Source organism: Vicugna pacos, chromosome X (assembly GCF_048564905.1).
Source record: "Vicugna pacos chromosome X, VicPac4, whole genome shotgun sequence".
In the NCBI taxonomy this organism is placed as follows: domain Eukaryota; kingdom Metazoa; phylum Chordata; class Mammalia; order Artiodactyla; family Camelidae; genus Vicugna; species Vicugna pacos.
The window spans coordinates 92,454,241-92,478,210 of NC_133023.1; the positions used below are offsets into that span (position 1 = coordinate 92,454,241).

General features: G+C 38.0%; 1 protein-coding gene and 1 non-coding gene across 4 annotated transcripts in view; one reads left to right on the forward strand and one right to left on the reverse strand.

Moving 5' to 3' along the window:
- The window catches only part of MBNL3 (muscleblind like splicing regulator 3), a 117,897-nt gene that overhangs the window by 37,509 nt on the left and 56,418 nt on the right, over positions 1-23,970 (reverse strand). Inside the window, exon 1 of one of the 3 annotated variants that reach the window (XM_015249291.3) lies at positions 3,033-3,106. The exons of the other annotated variants lie outside the window; for them this stretch is intronic. Within the exon in view, the coding sequence (XP_015104777.1) occupies positions 3,033-3,059 (27 nt within the window). The 5' untranslated portion in view covers positions 3,060-3,106. Of the gene's footprint in view, positions 1-3,032; positions 3,107-23,970 lie in introns of those variants that run through there. 3 annotated transcript variants of the gene reach the window in all.
- On the forward strand, positions 22,320-22,426 carry LOC116277302 (U6 spliceosomal RNA). The gene has a single exon (XR_004186779.1). It is a non-coding gene; the product is annotated as a U6 spliceosomal RNA (small nuclear RNA).

Here is a 23,970-nt window from a genome sequence, read left to right on the forward strand (position 1 = left end):
ATACATTAGGAATTATGGAGGGGGGACCTTTTTTCTCAAATACAGTGATAACTGGATTACCTTTTCCAAGACATCTTGATGCTCTGCTGGACTACCAAGAGTTAAAAGTTCAATAAAGGCAACGAACAGATGATTCAATTTCTATGATAAAAAATTATTACATTTTAACGATCATGTGTTAAATGAAAAATCCTGTTGATTACACGGCCCCAATGAAACATACTTACAGGTAGAGACATGGCTTCTCCGAGGAAGTGAGAGTCATTTTAAAATTACAAATCATACGTACTAGGTTGCCTGGTTCCTACAACCATCAGGGATCTATTAAAGGCTAGGAACAATGCAAAAAGCCTAAAAGTGAGGCAAGATCAAGACAAACTGAGTATTAGCCAGATGTCAGCAGACTGATGGCAAATCTCCCACTTTCTTTAGAGTTCTGTCTTTATAAAAATGGATATAATCGGCATTATTTTCTCCTCCAGTATTGTACCATCTATGAATATTGATATATACACACAAAAAGCATCCTTAAAGTCCTGCATACAACTTTTAATTTAACTTTGGGATGCAGAGAAGAAGTCTTTTAAAAAGCCTTTAGTAAACCATTTCCTGAATATGTTGAGGGCAAATTAATGAGGCTGAACGTAGGACCACCCCCACTCCATGCAGAGGATCAGCCAAGCAACCCAACCATTTCGGTCAGCACTGCATCTCATTTCTTTTTGGTGCTGAAACTCTGCTGTCTTGACATCCCATATACATACACAGAAACAAGGTAATGACTTCGGTGCAAACTAGACACGCAGTTTGAATAGGTAAGAAGCTGGCAGGAGGGCACAAGAATTTTCTTGCCTATCTGCCTCAAGAAAGCTTTCCAATGGTGACCTCCAAAAGATGAAGGGAGGGGTAGGCTTAACAATCACACCATTGTTCTGCAACAGCCCACAAAGATAACCTGAGTATAAGAATCTGAACATTTAGTGCTGAACGGGATTTTAAGGAACATCTCGTGCCCCTTTATCTCACAGAGAAAGCGAAGGCCAAATTGATGAGATGACTTATCCCAAAATGAACAGGCAGCTCGGTAAGGACAGAAGCCAAGTTTCCAGACTCTCACTACCCAATATGGATTTTTTTCAGTTCAAAGGACTCTGGCTTTGAGAAGATTTTCCTGAAGCCATGTCCCCATCCCACCCACAACTCCCACTTCTCTCTCCCTCTCGGTGCCTCCAGCTGCACCTTGTACTCGCTTTTATCATCGTACTTATCACTGTGCACGTTGATAAATTGTTTGCATGCCTATCGCCCCATGCGGCTTTGAGTTTGTCTAAAGGCAGGACCATATCTTCCTCATCTCTGAACCTCAGGGGATGTTTCTGTGCCTGGTAAATAGTGGTCACTCTAGAAAAGTTTGCTGAATGACTGAACAAACTTTGTGAGACTGACTTTATAGGGCTGAACACTAAGTCTGCCTTAGAAACCTAATTGTTGCTCTTGCTATTTCCTTTCATAAGTTCTCTCTTCCTCCTCCAAGAAGAGAACAATAGCCAACACAGGACTGGGGCTGTTTTTGGTTTTCTGTTTCAAATGAACTGTTAATCCACTCAGGTCCAGAAAATAGCTAATTCGTAACAACAAAAATATTTTTTTTTGCTCTGAAAATATACTCTCAGGTATATATGACCACCATGGCTGAAAACCCCCAGTAATTCAGTATAACTGAATCAGAAAGGAAGCCATGAGGGACACAGACACAAACCCTGGACTAATTCTCAGGGGTCTGTGGCCACAAGAACCCCCAGGACTCAGGCCTCCCCCCCCCCACCTGAGCTAATACCTAATACGAACCTGCAGCAGCTTGTATTTAATCAGCACCTAGGCCTGCCCTAGGGCAGTCCTGCATTTCGAGGGTCAACAGACTGAACCGCCTTTCCGGACTGCTCCATCCCCACCCTGCATTTCTCTAACAAGCTGCAAGTCAAATTCCCTGAAGCTACTTAGACAAAGGTGGAATACTTGGCTTTAGGATAATCACACCGGGTGGGGCCTTCTCCTGGTTCTCTATTGCCTACGGTGACTGCTTCCAAGAAAAATGTTCCCACTGTGCTTTAAGGCCCAGGTTCAACTGCCTTCACCTTAAACATTTATTTTCAAATAATCATGAGCTTGAAATTTTTTGAAGAGCAAATAACACTAAAAATCATAGTTGCTGTTCATAGTGAAACCCAGCCTGCCTCCCCAAGACCCCAAATCTGCCTCCTGCCCCTTCCCCAATTTCTCCCCCTACGGTCTAATACAGTATCTTCCATTGCTTTAGAAAAACATGAACTCAATATCTGTTCAGTAAGATGCTCCCCAAAGATGCATCACCTCTGTTTACAAAACAGCCAACCAGAATCAAATTAAAACACAAAGACAATTGAAGCGCACTGGGACCAAGTTACCAAAAGTCAGAAGGTATTTCCGATGTTAAGGATTCATGGAAGCTGTCTTTAAAGTAGTTGATGGCTGCCAACATAAAATGTCATTAAAATACAGGGAGAAATAAAAGGAAAGGAAAAAGAATGATATTCAATTTGTTACTCCAAGAAATAAAATAAACGTAAAATCAGGCGACTTCAAAAAGCTACTTACTTACTCCATAGGCTTCATTATGAAACATAAAGGGGTGTCAACCTCGGCCCTTAGACAAATCTCCGGCTCTTAGGATTCTCTCGTCTTCCTTTTCTGGGCACCCCACTCAGTCACTAATCACAGCAATTTTGAACCAGGACAGAAACGAGCTCCTTGCACCCTTTCTTCCCAGGCTGGGGCTTCTGCCTGGAATCCTATCCAGGGTTGCCAGATTTACCAGGTGAAAATACAGGACTCCCAATCAAATTTGAATTTCAGATACACAATGACTAATTTTTGAGTATAAGTAGGCCCCATCCAATATATTACCTGGCAACCCTCTCCTTTTCTGTGCTTCCGCCCTGGGGGGCTGAGCTAAATCAAGTCAAATCCTCCAAAGCCCCTTTTACTCCCTTTACCTTCAGGTCATGAGCAGCCCCTCTCATGGAATCAGCCCAGGCTCTACTAGGCCTTCAGTTGCCCAGAGCAGAGCAGGAGGCACTCTCAGCCCAAGCTTACCTGACCAGCTGCAAGGAATTTAAGGAAGTTGACTGCTGGAGACAGCAATTTTTTATTCTATGGCTCCTCCCACCAAAAGCTTCACTGGGCTCCCTACCCAGTCAGCCACTCCCCCTGCCCAACCACAGTGGCGCAACTGTATATTCAAATGACTCTGATGCCTGCTGGAGCTCCTCCTCTAAACTAGGATGCGGGTCAGGGTGGGGGATGGGGATAGGGTGAATGACCACGATGTCTAACTCCTGACTCTACATTTATGCACAGTTTTTGAACATATGAATTATGAGGCTTTTGTGTTTTTAAGGTTTTTGTTAGTGTGTGTGGAGGGGAGAGGAGGGCAGGTTAACTTTCATTTCTTCCGTTCTGTCCGTGGCATAGTCCAATTCAAGCAAAAGTTATCCATTAAAGCCCGGGGAAGACGTCTACTTAAGCATCATGTTTCTATATGCACCCAGAAGATCGATGCAGATACATATTCAAAACATGCCAGAAAAAAAATGACACAAATAGCCATTATTTGCATAGATGTCTTTTTCAGTCAACCTTTGATTACTCATATTAAAAGAGAGGGAGGAGAGAGGCATGGTTAATTTTAGTGAACAAAAGAATATATTCAGAAAAAAATGGCCATCCATGACAGCCCCACATTCCAGAATATGTCTATCACAAAAGGAGCAACGGTGAACATTTAGGAATACATTACTAGATACACTGCTGAATTTATTTTTTTATTCATTAAGATTGCAGTCTCCTTCGTGGGAATTATCAAAGAGTCAGAATTAGTAAGGTCAGAAAGGATGAACTTGTATTCCACTGGGGAAGCTTCTATGTTTATAGACATGTCACAGAAACGTTAAATAGTAAAGCTGCAAAGGCTCTTAGAGATCATTCAGTCCAGTGTCTGCCAGAGTGTGTACCACAGAGCACTATTCTCAAGAGACGAGCCTCAGAAACTGAGTTTCCCGGTGAAACACTTGGAAGATGGCACACTCCAGTCCTCTCTTGGAGATTAACAGGCCACTGGAGCACAGTAAAAGGTTCTCTCTCACATGTCTGACAGTAAAGACACCTGCTGACTTTTGTTAACTCGGGATTTCCCAACATAGTTCAATCACAGAAACCATCCCTTTTTTTCATAAAACATTTTTGAACAGATCTCATGAGAGTATCCTTATGCAAAAACTGATCTAATTCAACTCCCTCCTACTAAAGCTCAAAGCAAGCCCCATGGCACACCGTGAGCTCCAAAGAACTGGATCATCTGTAGAAATGGCATTTAACGTTTGTGCCCATTACTTGATCTCCCCAAAGCTAACGAGATGGAGATGTTTCCTATGATTGCTACCAACAAAGATGCCACAATCCTCCACCCAAAGCCCTTTGCCAGAGCTGTAAATTCTGCCAGATTCTCCCAAAAGGCTCTCTCCTTTTGTTTGCTTCAGTCAGGCAACTTCAGAAATAACAAGTTCAAACCTTCTCGGTCTAACTGGCTTTCCTACACTGTGACTTCTATCCCTTGAAATCATGCCAGTTACCTTGGGTTTTCCATGACTTAAGGGTCTCAAGTGAGTTTTAACGGCACTAAAATTTGGGAAGTAAGAAGGTACTTGGCAATCCCTTCAGTCCCTGAGGGCCTTAGTTTTGCACGAAACTTAAACCTTGCGGTTTCCACTTGGCAAAATTAAATTTCCTGTCTCTAAGTAAAAACAAAGTTTCAAAGAAGAATTAAATTTAGACAAATATCTTGCAAACTTATAAGGGGAGTATAAGGTGCAAAAGGCATTGATTATTGTTCAGATTTAAACCATGTATCTTTTCAGAGCTAGTATGCTGCTAAGAATAAATTAAATAATTACAGCTCTACAGCCAGCCACGTTTTACAATCGGCAGACTTAGTTACTGATTTACCCCTGCATATTTGAAATTAGACGCACAAAGATGAAAATCAGAACATTTTTTGCAACACATAAGTTTTCTTTCAGATAGAGATTTTAAAGTATGATACCAAATGGTTGTTTACAGTCTTGCTAAATTCACAAGTGTGAAATCATGTTTTAAACCTCAAATAGAGCTAAGTGTATCCACTTAAAAATAAGCGTTTTCCTCACACTCCTATCCAACTATCAAACTAATACCAAATATGCAGTTTCCAAGCAGAAAGGTTTACTTGGTGACACGGACTGCCATTAAAAATACTCTAACACGTGGACTAAGTCTACATTTTGTTAATGATAATATATTTTTATCACCAAAAGTCTTATTGAAACCTTTGTGCTAACTTGTTACTAAAACTGTAGGCATTTTAGAGTATCAGACAAATCTCCCAAGAAAACTCCAAACTCCAAACACATTGACTATTTAAATAGTGATGTTTTTAGTCAAGTGATTCTTTAAAAAACATCTGAAAATTAGGCCAAGTTACTGCTTGTTTTCTTTTTCTGCAGACATAAAAAGAAGAAATTTATTGATATAAATTCTTTCTCTTTTAAAAATAAAGACCTATTCCTCCTAGCCTGAATATCTACCAAATATATTAAGTTTCATCCAAAATGTGTTTCAGAGATGTGCACGGAATTGACCAAAGTTCTAGATGAAACTATGGAGACTACTTTTAAAAAAAATATTATGTTTTTAAATGATCCTCTCAGACTAACTTTGTAAATACAGCAACCTTGTTAAGCTCATCTTCTACTTTCAGTGAGCAGTTAATATTTGATGATGATGAAACTGTTCCTGGTATTTAAAGAACTAAACAAGGCCATCCACAAACAATGTAACTAGAAATGGGGTTGTGTAAAGAAGATAAAACGATAAGTGCGAGTTTTATGTTTGAAAATAAATCAATCCTTCAACCATAAATGTCTCATATCCTTACAGAGAAGAAGCTGAAATATGACCTCTGCCAAAGAATGCCTATCTCCAAATCTAAAACAAGGAAAAGTAAAGCAAAGGACAGCAAAAGTTAATTTGTTTTAAAATCTATTAATTGTGCTCCTCAAGTCCGTTTTAACAGCTGGAACAAGAGTTACTGGGAGAATGGTACTCTTATAAGGATGCAGTGTTCCTTAAAAACAAATATACCCTCCATGTTAAGCATAACAAGGTTTCTTGGGTCTAATCAGTCCCTTTTAATTCGTGGAATCTTTATTCCAGTGAAGAAAAAAAAAACCACATCTACTCTAGCTTCATTGTACCTTTCCTGAAAATTAGAATAAAATTAGAAAACCTCAGAAAATATGTCTTTCTGAAATAAAGAGTCCGGCTTATGTGTCTCTTCTATAAGATAAATCAAATCCCATTCTAGAAAAATACTTGACAAATGACAGACTGAAATAAACGAGGCCATGTAAAAGGTCAGCGTCCCAACATCTCACACTTGCTTTTTCTACTGAAGATGGACTGGAGCATTTAATTGGTTTTCTTTTGTTTCAGGTTTTACTTTGGCTTTACCTACAAGACTCTAGTGTAGTGGGTCAAATGACCTTTCAGATGTGAACTAATTCTGAGCCTTTATGAGTGTGCTAGAGAATAATTGTGCATACGGGTTTAGTGCATGTTACTTGGCACATGACAATTGTTGCCACACATTTACAGACCAAGTCGAGGCCCCTGCAAAATTGTATTTTCCATTAATATCCTGAAAGGAGTCATAATGACAAAACTCATCTGAGGGACCTATTGAACGCAGTGATCTGGTTGACATTTTTTTTCCCACACCATGTCCACCTGAATAACAGCTGACTTGATTGTCAATTTACCTCGTGCCAAACACTGCTCAAGGGCTTTATATGCATTACCGCCTTTAATCTTCACAACACCCTAGGTCAGGGTTCTACTGAGGAACCAGGGTACTGAGAGGTGTAGAAACTCACGTACAATGTAACAGAACTAATGGGGCAAAGCTGGGATGTGAACCGAGGTGTTCCAAGTCTAGAGTTCACATTCCTAACCTGTACACTATTGCCTCACAGCACCCTGATGTGCTAAGCGGAGGAATGAGCTAGTGCAAATATTTCTAATGTTTGGGCCACTATTTTCCCTTTAAGATTCTAATAAAGATTACATACCAACTGGCTGCTAGGTATGTCTAGAAACTATTTAACAGATAAATGTATGGAAAACGGGATGTTTTTGTTAAGTACCTAGGGATCTTGGGTGACTTGAAAATGAATAAGACCAGGTAACTGAAGGTCCGGTTTTTATATATATATATATATATATATATATATATATATATATATATATATATATATATATATTAAAATATATATAAATTATATATATATATATATACACACACACATATACGTACACACACCACATCCACCTGAATAATCACAGCTAACCTTATTGGGTATTAACCATGGGCTGGGCACTGGTCAAAGTGCTCTCTATGCATTATTAAGTCTTTCGTCCTAACCAAAGCACGGCAATCAGTACCAACATCTCATCTCTTAGCACAGCTTTTTAGTAAATGTTTGCACAACAGAATTGTGCCAGTTGGTTTGGGAGAAGCTGTGTCATGTAACTGAGAGTCGGGTTAAGAGAGCACAAGTGATCACAACCTGGCCAAAGTAACAGTCCTGCAGAACCCCACGGGCATGGCGGACAGATGCAAGTGGCTCAGTGAAAGAGGCGGTCATGTGCATTTTGTGACTATTCTGATTACCGCTCTAAAAGAAGAATCTTTCAAAAATGTGGCAGTGCCACTTAGAAGCAGGTTTACTCAGACCATAAATGTCTGAGTGCTGCAAGTTCAACACTATGACAAAGCAGAGAAAATCCCGAGCAATGACAAAAGATCAACATTATCACAAAGAAGTACGAAATGTTCTTCTGAAGTGTTGGTTCTGCAAAGAGCACAGGCAAACAAGAATTCACACACGTACCACCTCACAAGACTATGCCATCAAAAGCTCAGTTGTTGTGGGGAATGGACTTAAATGACCAGAGGATGGACAAACTTTGAGATGGTGCAACATGGGGTGATGCTCTGTGGGCCTGGGAACTAGGGTTTGACTCTTTCAGGGCTTCAGCCCTGCCGATGAGCAAGAGTTACGTTGTTTATTTTCTTTTCTATTTTGTCAATTTATTTCTGGTTAAGCAAAGATTATACACAAAATAATACTAAACACTGCAAATGTCAATCAACATGTGGATGCATCCGGTAAACAATAATATGTTTCAATTCTATGCAATCTAAGTTATCACTGAGGTCTTCCCACAGCTTTTAAAGCCAAAACGTTCTAGATACTTGCTGATGATAAAGTAGGGAATCTAGGTCTTATAATTAAGTGACTGGACAACTGAACATGTAGAATCCAAAAGTGTACTTACATTTTTAAAGACAATATGATAGGGAAAGTAATGATGATAATAAATCAATCCAATGTTGAAATGAACCAATTGTTTGGACTGTCACAGGCAGTTCATACTGACTTCTAATGCATTTATTCCTACACAAAGCAGGAATAAATCTAAATTTTTAATATGAATGCAGTATTTTATTAGAAAGAAGACTAAACAGGGATTTAAATGTCCTGGATTCTAATTACTTTTAGATCACGGCTAAATTATTTTCCAATTCTGTTCACCAGTTTTCCTAGGAATAGTTTCTGCCCCTACATACTTCTTAAGTCCTTCGAAAGAATAAAGGTGAAAAAGTAAAATTTACTATGCTTTGGAAGAAAAATCAGTAAAAAATATTACATTTCTTTTTATTAGTTCCTTACAACAGAGCTAAAATGGTTGCTGTAAATTAGTATAAAAAATCTGACAGATTACAAACTGTGCTTTACCATTTCACCTCCCCACAAAAGATAATGCATTATTATGTGAGGAATCCTTGAGTTTGTAATTTAAATTATCAGGTGCTTAGGAAGGGAATTTATATACAATGTTAAAGAATCCAAGGACACTTCTCTTCTTGGAACTGGATATTGTTACAGCGTTGCTGCTCCCAGAGCTCAGCGGTATGGTAGGTGAAAAGGCAGAGGACAAAGAAACAGATCCAGGCTTTAGTCTTATCTTTACAAACAACTGAAAAGAGAAAGGAATTATTGCTCCCTTTACAATTGGTAATAAGACAGTGCCTGCTTAGACTCGTTTATCTAGTCAAGAGACACTTTCCCACCAATACAAGCTTCTTACTTTAAGATCTCACACCACGAAAATTCACTTTAGCATCATAATGAATCAAAACATTCAAAGTAGTTTCTATTCTGTGAAAAAGTTTGGAGCACTGTATTTTTTCATTAGTATTTTTTCTATTTTAACTTTGCCCAAATGGCTGTTATACTTTATTTATAACATATATTGAAAGGACAAAAAGCAATCAGGCAATTCATTGTTTTCCTGGTAAGTTAGGATAAAGCAAAACAAATAATAGGCTGTAAGGGAAGATGTTAAATGGTGCTTAAAATACTAACAAGTGATTAGTTATGGTAAAGGGATTTTGAGTATTATTTATATAAGTTGGTAAGATGATAAAATTGAATCTCATTATAAAACTGTTTATAAATATCTGAGCTCATTTTTCATTTTTATTTTTCATCTCAATAGGCCAGTCTCTTAGAAGCTAAGACTGATTTACATAAATGTGAAACACGTGTGAATATATATTTATGTACTGAATATTATATTTACTATATTTCTATCACAAAAAACTAATAAATATATACATACAGAAGTTCTTTCTGTCCTCACGCTTGCTGCATATAAAAGTTTGAAAATCCATGAGCACACATGGCAGCTAGCAACACCTACAATAGAGCTTTCGTGGTATAAAAAAAAAGTCACCAATTCTTCCAAAGGGTTATAATAAACAAATAATTAAAGTAATTTTTTTTTCTTTCTGGCTTCGTACATTTAGACACCAATGTTATTCTTACCCAACTACCTGTCATGAGCTGTTCCAAGAAAAGTTCTTACGTACTCCACAAAAATAGAGTTTTGTGGTGAAAGAATTTTGAGAAATGTTGAGTTAAACAGAAGTAAACGGCTCCTTTGTACAGTATGTCCCAGAAGCCGTATCTAGCCTCTAAGCACTGTTGGGGAGAGAAATAGAATAAGTTTCCCCAAGATATATGTCTTCCAGAACAGCTGTCATTTTCTTTCCGCCAGATCTGAATCTAAACAATAACCTAGGAACGAGGCCATTTGGAAAAAAAAAAAAGTAGAAAAAAGGGAAAAAGCATTGAGGGAATACTACAGAGTGCTGAGAATTCTGAAACTGAGAAACATTATCTTTTGTTGATACTTCCCTGGATTGTTACGGTTTTCTCTCAAACTTTAGTGTTCATCAGAATCACCAGAAGGGCTTCTTAAAACACAGACTGTCAGATCTGCCTTCACAGTTTCTGATTCAGCCATTCTGGGTGGGGCCCGAGAATTTCCACTTCTAACAAGTTCCCAGGTGAAGCTAGTCAGCTGACAACACTGTGGGGGTGCTTTCCCAGCACCATGGGCACGCTGTCTTATCCAACAATGGATTTAGCCACTTTTCTAAGCATTTACTTATGTCGCTGATAATTCAGCTTCTAAAAGGTCATATTGAAGGGATGTTAATATCTTAATTCCACATCTCTGACCGCAGTAATGATGTTAGCAGTCATATAAAAGAAGGCCGGGTGGAGGGCATAGCTCAGTGGTAGAGAGGGTGCTCAGCATGCACGAGGTCCTCCATTCAATTCCCAGTGCCTCCACTTAAAAAATAAATAGCCCTAATTACCTCCCCCCACCCAAAAAAAAGCCAGTCCAGGTCATGCAAAAAAAAAAATTCTATTCTACTACTCCTAGGAAACACATTCATTTTCTATTTACAAAGTAGTGCTTTAGTTATAAAGGTAAGTTTAAAAGGGCTCTGTATTACATGTTGCCTACATTTGCTCTACAAATCTCCCCAGGGTGTTTTTCTAAATGTTTGCTATGTGCACAAATCCAAGCAGCTAAAGGATTTTCTAGTACATTCTATTTCACTGCAGAAACCACACTCACTTGAAAGCATTGCTGCTTCTCCTCACTCCCCACCCCAAACAGATATCTGGGAAAAAAGACGGGCTCAAAGGAGGGAAATATTTTTCACATCAAATAAGCAAACAACCCAATGTTGACCACAGCATTTCAACATGGATAATCAAAAGGTGAAGTATTGATAGACTCCCAAACCTCAAAGCAAGCACCTGATACAAAGTTCATCAGTTGTACCCTGCAGTGATGCAGTAAGGAAACATACATCTCGTACAACACTTTCTGCTTTTCACTGTGAAGAAAATCAATACCTGGCTATGGAGCTCCAAGTATTTGTGACGCTTTCCCTTCTGGATCAAGACTAGTCTCAGCAGTACTCAGTTTACTTCTGAGTATCACTGGCAGCCTATTTAAATCTCAGGCTCCCAGTAGTCTGCAATACCGTAATGCTTGCAATACATTAACACCTCTAAATAAAAACCACTCGAACAGCTTAATAAGCTGCTAATAAGAAATTCAGAAATAGAATCAGCCCCTTCCCTTGCTCTCTCACTACTTATACAACTCTATTCTTCCAAAAAGGCTTGGAAATAACTTACAAGAAAGATACATTTCCAAGAACACCATTCTCACGGGCCTAAAGAGTAAGAGTGATATAATGCGCGAGGTGGTGATAATTATATCAAAAAACTTAAAAAATCGAGACAAGGTTAATCGCTTCAGCTGGGCCCTAAGTGTAGCGCTGAGCTCTCTGGCAACCACCGTAAAGAGGAAAATGTGTTGAATTGCATTGTTCTTAATGCCTGATAAAAGAAAGTACACTGGTAAATAAGCACCTCTGTAAACAGAGTGCTGGCTACTCAGGAAGACACAAAGAAGCACAGGATGAGGAGCCTGCCTGCAAGGAGTTTGCGTATCTTCTCTCTCCTGCAACTGCAGAAGCCTGGGCAATGTTGCTGGGACGGGCTCTAGCACTTGACATTACTGGGGTAGAAATGAAAGGAAAACAGTAGGGTAGAAATCAAAGGTGCCTACACTAGGGGTTTAGCAGTGCTACGGAGGAGGAGGAGCAAGTTTGAGAGGGAGATGAGACATCTGTGAGCCATAATTAATCACAGCTCTTCATTTTTGCTTCAAGGAAAGCCAAGGACTCTATAATGGGAAAATGTGTGATAAAAATGGCACAAATAATTCTCTCTCTGGGGGAGTATTGCTTTCCTTATCACCCCCCTTTCATTACTACGTTATTTGATTCATGACACCTTCATTCTGGTTTGGTTTCAAATACATTATTATTGGAGCTAAAGTATTTCAGAATGAAAAGCCTTTCTCAATAGGTGTCTTCAAATTTCTTTGTCTCTTTCTTTTTCTCTACAATATCTGACTTGGAAGCAATGTCATTTTTTCCCTTTTTTCTCTAGTGGGAGAATAGAAGATTTGGGGGGAGAATAGGAGATTTGGGGGAGGAACAGTGAAATATGATTAAATATGTTTTATCACTAATACTTCAATGATGGAGTAAATGTCATGTGCCACCAGGGTGAGGCCTGAAGAATTTGGAAAAGTGAAAGAGAGTCTTGGTCTTGTCTTAGCATCAGTTGCCTATTAATATACACAAGTCACCATTATGGATATTATTGTAAACAATGATATCAGTTGAATGCTCCTAAATTCTTAAAACCATTTTAAGTTTTCTTCTTTATTGAAACATTTTTCTAACATGTTCCAGTACTTTTCTTGTTTTTGAAACTAGAGGCAGTTGCCCAAATCTGAATCAGATCTTGATTACGAAGGACTGCGTCCAAGGCCTCAGGATTGTCTGTTTTGGGAATACAGAAATCACTATGCAAAATGGAGATGAAGATGGAGAAGGTATAAGAGATTGAGCTGACTGCACAAATACCAAGATACAGCTCTCATAAGCCTAGAGATCCTTTTTAAAAAATCCATCTTGAAAGTACTTTCCCATTGGTTATTATTTTTCCATTTCTTTTAAAAAGCAGATTGCTTAGACTAAGTTCTAGTTATTGAGGGCTCCAGGTAACTTTTTTTTAAAATGTCCATGCACAGCTCTCTCTATGAGAAGTTTTTTTGCCTTTCTATCTTCAGGCTCTTTGGATTTTTTTTTACACTTTTTTATTGAATTATAGTCATTTTACAATGTTGTGTCAAATTCCACTAGAGAACAATTTTTCAGTTATACATGAACATACATATATTCATTGTCAGATTTTTTTTTGCAGTGAGCTACCACAGGATCTTGTATATATTTCCCTGTGCTATACAGTATAATCTTGTTTATCTATTCTACATTGTGAAGTCCCAGTCTGTCCCTTCCCACCCCCTGCCCCCTTGGCAACCACAAGTTTGTATTCTATGTCTATGAGTCTGTTTCTGTTTTGTATTTATGGTTTTTTTTTTTAGATTCCACATATGAGTGATCTCATATGGTATTTTTCTTTCTCTTTCTGGCTTATTTCACTTAGAATGGCATTCTCCAGGAGCATCCATGTTGCTGCAAATGGTGTTATGTTATCATTTTTATGGCTGAATAGTATTCCATTGTATAAATATATACCACCACTTCTTTATCCAGTCATCTGTTGATGGACATTTAGGCTGTTTCCATGTCTTGGCTGTTGTAAATAATGCTGCTATGAACACTGGGTGCAGGTGTCTTTTTGAAGTAGGGTTCCTTCTGGATATATGCCCAGGAGTGGGATTCCTGGGTCATATGCTAAATCTCTTCCTAGTCTTTTGAGGAATCTCCATACTGTTTTCCACAGTGGCTGCACCAAACTGCATTCCCACCAGCAGTGTAGGAGGGTTCCCTTTTCTCCACACCCTCTCTCTCTAGCATTTGTTATTTGTGGACTTCTGAATGATGATCATTCTGACTGGTGTGAGGTGATACCTCATTGTAGTTTTGATTTGCCACCTAGCCACAGCAATCAGGCAAGAGAAAGAAATAAAAGGGGTCCAAATTGGAAAAGAAGAGGTAAAAGTGTCACTATATGCAGATGACATGATACTGTATATAGAAGACCCTAAAAGGTCCACACAAAAGCTACCAGAAATAATCAAAGAATTCATCAAGGTAGCAGGTTACAAAATTAACGTTCAAAAATCAGTTGCATTTCTTTACACTAACAATGAATCAACATAAAAAAGAAAGTAAAGAAACAATCCCCTTTAAAATAGCATGCAAAGTAATAAAATACCTAGGAATAAATCTAACCAAGGAGATGAAAGACTTATACATAGAAAACTATAAACCATTGATGAAGGAAATTAAAGAAGACTTAAAAAAATGGAAAGATATCCCATGCTCCTGGATTAGAAGAATCAATATTGTTAAAATGGTCATACTGCCCAAGGCAATCTACAGATTTAATGCAATCCCTATCCAATTACCCAGGACATATCTCACAGAACTTGAACAAATCATAATAAAATTTATATGGAACCACAAAAGACCTAGAATTGCCAAAGCATTACTGTAGAAAAAGAAAGAGGCTGGAGGAATAACTCTCCCAGACTTCAGACAATACTACAGAGCTACACTAATCAAAACAGCATGGCATTGGTACAAAAACAGACATATGGATCAATGGAACAGAATAGAGAGCCCAGAAATAAACTCACGGACCTACAGTCAATTAATCTTCGACAAAGGAGGCAAGAATATACAATGGAATAAAGACAGTCTCTTCAGCAAATGGTGTTGGGAAAACTGGACAGCAGCATGTAAATCACTGAAGCTAGAACACTCCCTTACAGCATACACAAAAAGCAACTCAAAATGGATCAAAGACTTAAACATAAGACAAGATACAATAAACCTCCTAGAAGAAAATATAGGCAAAACATTATCTCACATACATCTCAAAAATGTTCTCCTAGAACAGTCTACCCAAGCAATAGAAATAAAAGCAAGAATAAACAAAAGGGCCTAATTAAACTTACAAGCTTCTGCACAGCAAAGGAAACCATAAGTAAAACAAAACGACAACCTATGGAATGGGAAAATTTTTTTGCAAACGATGAAACCGACGAGGGCTTGATCTCCAGAATATATAAGCAGCTCATATGACTTAACAAGAAAAAAACAAACAACCCAATCCAAAAATGGGCAGAAGACCTAAACAAGCAATTCTCCTAGGAAGAAATAAAATGATCAATAGGCAAATGAAAAAATGCTCAGTATCAATAATTATCAGAGAAATAGAAATCAAGACTAAATTTGAAATATGTATTTTTATTGGACAAGGCAGTCACTTTTTACACAAAACCCTTTCTTGAAGATTATGACCTTGTATTTGACTCAGAATGACCTTGTGAGCACTAATCATGCTTCCAAGAATACTATTATTTGCAAGCTAGCCATCTGCTGTAAAATTCAATTTCAAACATTTTAAGGTCAAAAATTGATGCTTGAATATTACTAGATTATCACACTAATTACTTTATGAGACTGATGCGCTACCTACTGCGCTAACGAGGCACCTCACTAATTACTTTAAAATAATATTTAACAGTGGCCACTTGAAAAATTTTTTTTAAAAATCCATATATAGGGTAAAAACACTCAAAATGCTTCATTTGAAGAGTGTTCAAGGTGCCTGGCCAAAGAACATTTCTATAATGCTAAGAGACAGAATTAAATTCACAAAAATCAGCAGTCCGTGGGCCATCAAATCTAGGTTAAAATGTGGGTGAGTGAGGAAAGTCGGCACATGGGTGTGTACAATGGTTATCCACTTTGAGGTAAACACTTAACTGGGGGCAGAAGTACAGATGCAGGTGGAGAGACGGCTGGGCACCTTGTAGGTGAGCCCGTATTTGTTCACCCTCTCTCAGAGTTATTCAACAAGCTCATATTTCATTCAATAAACTTCTTTCAAGCTCCTAATTTGTACTATATGTGCTAGGCACTAAAGGTACAGTGGTAAACAAGACAGTATATTAGATTCATGAAACCAAAAAAAAATACGGCAGAGCTTTACTTAAAATTCAGTGGCGGGGGGAGCATATAGTTCAGTGGTAGAGTATGTGCTTAGCATGCATGAGGTCCATTAAATAAATAAATAAAAACCCAACTATTTCCCCAACAACAAAAAAATTTTTAATGACATTAAGGTGAACACGGTAGCCGTAGGCTAAAGTAGAATGTCACCCACCTCGTACTTAACCATGTTGACTTGAGCAGGATCAACTCTATCACTGGCTTTTCCTTCTTACTGCCACCACCTAATTCACATTCTTATATTTCATACCTTCAATACTTCAGCAGCTTCCCAAGAGACCCCCCTTCTTGCCAGTCTCCTTTGTTCTACCTATTCATCCTGCATAGGCTGATGCTCTCATTTCTCTACTTAAAAACTGACTGATTCCTCTAGCTATAAAACCAAATTCAAACTCCTCACTTACTTTTAACCCAAGCTCTATGCTTCATCCAGGCTGACTTAACCCTCAACTCCTTAAATGCACACTACAGTTTTTCCTCTCGTCTTTGCTTAGCTTATCCTTTCTGCCTCGAATATCTTCCTTTCCCTCTCTCCAAGAATATCTCAAACAGTACCTCTCCCGTGACTGCATCTTTAACCACCACAGCTGGATGTAATCCCAGCCCCTGCCTCTCCCCATGGACTATTTCAGTGGTTAGTTTGTACCTGGCTTATGGCACATAACACAAGCAGCTTCATACTAAGAGGTCAGGCAGGGACCACATCTTCCATAACCTTATATTCTCTGCAGTCCTGAGCCCTGTGCCTAACAAGTAATAGGTTTCAATAAATGTTTGTTGAATGAATCATTTCTTTGGGGAATTGAATGTATGTAGAACCCTTAATGGATTTAACAGGACTTACAGCATTAAATGACCCCTGACATTTATAAAACCCTTGTAGCAAACCACAACCAATAGTCCTACAAATTGAGGGCTGCTGCTTGCTCTTGTATGAAGAGAAATAGAGGTAGTAAGATTCCCATGACTTGCTCAAGGCCACACAAGGAGCCCTTGTTAGAGTGGTAATTACAAGGCAGCATTTTCTATATTTATGCCACTTGCTGACACCATGCTTCATTTCAGATATTTCCATGGTTATATCTGTAGTTCACCCAAGAAAGAGGCATTTATCAAGACTACCTCTAAGGCAGACTTCAATAGACATTTCTCCGAAGAAGACATACAGACATACAACAGGCACATAGAAAGATGCTCAATAACACCAATTATTAGGGAACTGCAAATCAAAACTACAATGAGATATCACCTCATACCTGTCAGAATGGTTATCATCAAAAAGTCTACAAATAATAAATGCTGGAGAGGGTGTGAAGAAAAAAAGGGAACCCTCCTACACTGTTGGTAGGAATGTAAATTGGTACAGCCACTATGGGGATCAGTATGGACATTCCTTAAAAAACTAAAAATAGAGTTACCATATGATCCAGCAATCCCACTCCTGGGCATATATCTGGACAAAACTCTAATTTGAAAAGATACATGCACCCCAATATTCACAGCAGCAGTATTTACAATAACCAAGACATGGAAACAACCTAAATGTCCACCAACAGATGACTGGATAAAGAAGATGTGGAATACTACTCAATGGAATATTACTCAGCCACAAAAAGAATGAAATAATGCCATTTGTGGCAACATGGATGGAACTGGAGATTCCCATACTAAGTGAAGTAAGTCAGAGAAAGACAAACATCATATGGTATCATTTATATGTGAAATCTTAAAAAATGACAAATATGAACTTATTTACAAAACAGACACAGACTCACAGAGATAGAAAACAAACTTACAGTTAACCAAAGTGGGATAGAAAATAAACTTACAGTTACCAAATGGGGAAGGGGGAAGGGATAAATAAGGAGTGTGGGACTCAATAAGAAAAAAATTAACAACCCAATCCAAAAATGGGCAGGAGACCTAAACAAGCAATTCTCCAAGGAAGACATACAAATGATCAAAAAGCACATGAAAAAATACTCAATATCACTAATTATCAGAGAAATGCAAATCAAAACTACAATGAGGTATCACCTCACACCAGTCAGAATGGCCGTCATTCAAAAATCCACAAATGACAAATGTTGGAGAGGCTGTGGAGAAAGGGGAACCCTCCTACACTGCTGGTGGGAATGCAGTTTGGTGCAGCCACTATGGAAAACAGTGTGGAGATTCCTCAAAAGACTAGGAATAGACTTACCATATGACCCAGGAATCCCACTCCTGGGCTTGTATCCAGAAGGAAATCTACTTCAGGATGACACCTGCACCCCAATGTTCATAGCAGCACTATTTACAAAAGCCAAAACATGGAAACAGCCTAAATGTCCATCAACAGGTGACTGGATAAAGAAGAAGTGGTATATTTATACAATGGAATACTACTCAGCCATAAAAACCGACAACATAATGCCATTTGCAGCAACATGGATGCTCCTGGAGACTGTCATTCTAAGTGAAGTAAGCCAGAAAGAGAAAGAAAAATACCATATGAGATCGCTCATATGTGGAATCTAAAAAACAAAAACAAAAACAAACAAACAAACAAAAACAAAGCGTAAATACAGGACAGAAATAGACTCACAGACAGAGAATACAGACTTGTGGTTGCCAGAGGGGTGGAGAGTGGGAAGGGATAGATTGGGATTTCAAAATTGTAGAATAGATAAACAAGATTACACTGTATAGCACAGGGAAATATACACAAAATGTTATGATAACTCAGAGAGAAGAAAATGTGACAATGAGTGTGTATATGTCCATGAATGACTGAAAAATTTTGCTGAACACTGGAATTTGACACAACATTGTAAAATGATTATAAATCAATAAAAAATGTTAAAAAAAATAAGGAGTGTGGGATTAGCAGATACACACTACACCAAATAAATAAACAACAAGGTCCTACTGTATAGCACAGGGAACTATATTCAATATCTTGTAATAACCTATAATGGAGAAGAATCTGAAAAAGAATATGAATATATGTATTTCCATTCCATTATATATATATATATATATACATATATATATATATATATATAACTGAATCACTTTGCTGTATACCACAAACTAATACAACATTGTAAATCAACCATACTTCAATTAAAAAAAAGGCTACTTCTAAGGCTTCTTTGAAAAATAAGACAATATTCCAAAATACATACCATGGAATATTATTCAGCCACAAGAAAGAAGGAAATCCTGCCCTTTTTGGCAACACTGGTTGTACCTTGAGGGGATTATGCTAAGTGCAATAAGCAAAACATAGAAAGACAAATACTGTATAATTTCATTTATATGAGGAATGTAAAAAAGCCGAACTCAAAGAAACGTAGAGTGGAGGTCACCAGGGACTAGAGGGTGGGGGAAATGGGGAGATGTTGGTCAAAGGGTACAAACTGCCAGTTATAAGGTGAATATGTTCTGGAAATCTAATACAAAGCATGGTAACTATAGTGAACAATACTGTATTACATATTTGATAGTTGCTAAGAGAGTAAATTACAAAACAAGTAATCACGTGAAGTGATAGAGGTGTTAACTAACCTTCTTGTAGTAATCATTTCACAGTATATACTTGTATCAAATCATCACGTTGTACAGCTTAAACTTACACAACATTATATGTCAATCAGATCTCAATAAAGCTGGAAAAAATCCTTCCTCTAGTGTGGTACTAACAGAATAAAAATGGACAAGTTTTTTTTTTAAATTTTCAGTTACTTGCAAGTTAAGAATGCTTTCCTGGCTAATAGAAAAAGCAAAATAACCAGAAAATTGAAAAAACAAACCCTAGAGATTATGTTTTCACAAAAGCTGGAAAAAAAGTTAAGTTTGTTTAATAGCACATGTAATAAGCATAAACATTAACAACAGAAAACCAACTTCTCAAATAGGTATTTAGCAAGTGTTTTAAACAACACAGAGTTCTGGAACATACTCAGTTTTCTCAAACAGTTACTTCAGTGTTACTATCTTTCATAAAGAGGATGAACAAAAATTGTAAGGCAATATGACAACGTGATCTTAAAACAATGTCATCTTAAAAATACAGTCTCCAGAATGTATTTGGAATGGAGTAAGAGATGATTGAGACAGTGTACCTTCACCCATATGAAAGATGGGTAAAGAGTTTAAAGTCACAGAGAAAAAGGTTTTCTGCTTGCATTTCTGCATGCTAAAGACAGAAATTAGAATGTCAGTACCATCTAGTCAGCTGGCAAATCACGGCTGACACATAGGTTATGCCTTAGTTTAGAGAATTTGTCAGACTTAACACAGTTATATCACTGTGGATTCTACATTTTCAAGCTGCTGGTTTTCACAGTGTGGAAACTGCCTTCTCTGTCCATGGTCTACCAAGAAGAACATGGGCAGGAACAAAAGGCTACTCTCTTTTCTCCCAATTCTCAGTGGGTAAATAAAAATTTGAGCTTCAACAACCGGAAAAATATATGTCCACTTACAATAGAAAAACATCCAATTTAAAGCATACATTTAAATGCCTGTGACCAAATTCTAGCTGCAAAAACTTGACAGGTCCTACTGCCATATCTACTTCACTAAATAACAGATCAGACATGACACTAAGCAATATTATACAAACTCACCACAAATAATACTGAAAAAATAATTTACTCTAACTCTAGACAACTTGGTTAAGTCCAAATAGTGGAGATTATTTCCAAAATAAAAGGTTGTAGAACAGATGGAATCATTTACTGACTTTTAAGAAAACAATAACAAGAAAGGGAAAAAAAAACGTGAGTTAAACTTCTAATTATATCGAGCAGTAAAACTTGACCCTGTGGTGAGAACTGAAAGCACAGAGAGAAACATTGAGAACCTAAGCAGGATTGCAAATTTGGATTAGACAAGAGCAATAAAACCCATAAATTTTAAGAAACCAAAGACTGATTACACAGTGGAGGAAATACAGGGGGAAAAAATGAAAAGATTATTTAGAGATAATGAGGAAAGAACAGATGGCTAAAATTCCTCTGGAATATATAACCCTTTAGGTCAACAATCAAGCGGCAGTTGAGACAGAAGAAAACAAAGCAACCTTGGGGACGCAACAAGCAGAAAACTAATCTGTAAGGGCGAAAACAGCAGTGAAGAAATGATGTTCTATGAATAAAGTCATGCTCCTAGAAGAACTAATTGCTATTTCCAGATGCACGGAAGTACCTTGTATCCACATTTCACAAAAACTTGAAGCAGAGAAAAAGACAACATCTTTAATGACTATATACAGCTATGTGTCATGAGAAAATTCTTGATCAAATAAGATCAGGCATATATTTCTGTAACATGGAAGAGTTTCTTCTACACAAGAGTTGACATACAGCAGATCATTCTCAAACTTCAAATTTTCAGATTTCTCATGCTAAACGGGGTTCCTGTGACAAGGGGTCCGTCTTAATGGTATCAAATTGTGGTTGAGGAGTACCCCCCTGGCCATATCACAAGTCCTCTCTTACCAGGTGGCCAGTTGCAACCTTGGCTGCAACGGGGAGAGAAAAATGATTTTGAGCTATGCTTCCACAAAACATTTTAAATGAGTTGGGTTAGATTCCAAGTTATTTTACTAAACTATATTTGACCCATAACAAGGGTGAACTGCTACTGCAATATTTTCAGCTGGTCTGTGACAGGCACCTCCCCAGCTGGCTGGGGCACTGTCCTAATGAGTACATATATAGAACAGAAGCAGACATCAAAGAGCTCAGGCAGTGAAGATATACATGATCCACGCCAGTTACAATCCCCAGTCCTGGCTTGCTAACTCAGCAGTGCAGGGTTTGGGGAGAAGGATGGATGAGGGAGTAGAGACAGCTCACCGTTCTGACTCTCAGTGATTAAGCAAAGCTTAGTATCACTAAGTTAGATAACTTTATCTAAAAGTAAAAACACCCTGCCTCTCTTCCTCCTTCTTTGCAAAATAAATAGCCCAAATGACTGTTAAAGAACTAAATAGGAAGCTTTATGTAGCCCTAATCTAAACACAAATCACGAAACAATAAATGAAAGAGGTGGATTAGAAAAGGGAAAGTTGGCTTTCTCCTCCCTCCCCTTTTAGGTATAAAAAGTGAAGGAGATCCACAAAACTTCAGCCCAACGTCACGTTGGACAGTCTGACCATGATAAGGGCTGGATGCTTTTGGTTTAGCAAAACAATAGCCCAGTGCTTGCTTTGGCAGCACATATTCTAAAACTGGAAAGATACAGAGAAGATTAGCATGGCTCCTGCTCAAGGATGACATGCAAATTCGTGAAGCATTCCATATTATTGAGCAGTATGTCTCTCCTCTTAGAAGCAAATGAATACTGCAAATGTCAAAAAAAAAAGAGAGAGAAAGAAACAAAAACCAATAAGCCCATTTGATGTTTTCACCATCTCCTTCTCCACAGGAAAAAAGACAAGTGATTGGAAGAACACTGGAATCCTCAGGTTCTTTTGATAACCGCTTACGTGACCTTGGCCAAGTGACTCTCCCTCACTGGTGCTCCAGGTTCCTCCTCTGTAAATGGTAACAATTTGAATTGAACGTTCTTTCTTCTACATGCAAAACTTTTGATTTGCTAGGTTTGTGAAGTGCTGTTTGGGGTATGAATGCTTTCTCAACTATTTAAATTATCTGACTCATCCAGCTGGTTGAGGTCAGTCCTAGGATCAGCCACTGGATGGATTTCAGAATTTTCTCACTATCACACACAAGTTTAAAAACAAGAAAGAAGAAGAAAGACAAATTAAAAGAAACACTCCATGGCATCTGGAGTATCAAAAGACAGGAGGCGCATGTACAAGACTAGAAAAGTTGTTTTTTTTTAAGAAAAGTTCTTTTTAAAACATTTTATTTTGAGATAATTTTAGACTTACAGAAAAATTGCGAAAATAGTACCGAGCCCCTGGATACCCTTAACTCAGATTCCTGTAATGTCAACAATTTACATACCATACATAGCACAGTTATCAAAACCAGAAAATTAACTCTAGTACAATACTATTAAGTAAACTAGAGACTTTATTTGAAGTTCACCAATTCTCCCCCTAATGTCCTTTCTGTGTTCTAGGATCCAATCCAGGATCCCACATTGTATTTGCTTGTCATGTTTCTTTAGTGTCCTCCAAACTGCTCCACAGTCTCTCATCTTTCATGACCTTGACACTTTGGCCATCAGGAGTTCCTGGTTGGCTCCCATATCCTCTTGTCATGCTCCACTCTTTTTCAAGCATTTCCTTACTTTCTGGCACCACAAGATATGACAGGCTCATCTTACATTTTTCCTGCCTCAATCCAGCATCAGCCATTACTCTGAGGATGCCTGGTCCCTTTTACTGGAGAATGGTATCAGAAACCAAGATCTGAGTGCTAGGTGCGCTTATTACCATTGGAGCATCATTGCTTCTAGGTCCTCCTAAGACAGAGCTAGGAAATGTAAGCAGGCATACCAACCCACGTGCACACACCTCTATGTCTATTTCTGAGCCTGTATGTATACATAGTAAAATAAAGATGAGTTCGTACTGATACTTCCACTCTGATCCGTATGACAGAATTCATGGAGCCTTCACCCTTTCCTTATTTTTAACTCTTTTCTCTAATGATAAGAAACCTGGCTATCTTTATATCTATCCTCTATTCACTTATTTGTTCAACCCAAGTATCCATATAAAGTACTTAGATCTGCCTGTGAATAAGGGATTTAGTAACTGGAGCTCAGTATTTGCGTATAATTCTGGTTATCTTTTACATAAATATAGCACCTCTGGGTTTCTTTTGATTAATATAAGCATGGTATATCTTTTCCCATCCATTTACTTTTAATATTTT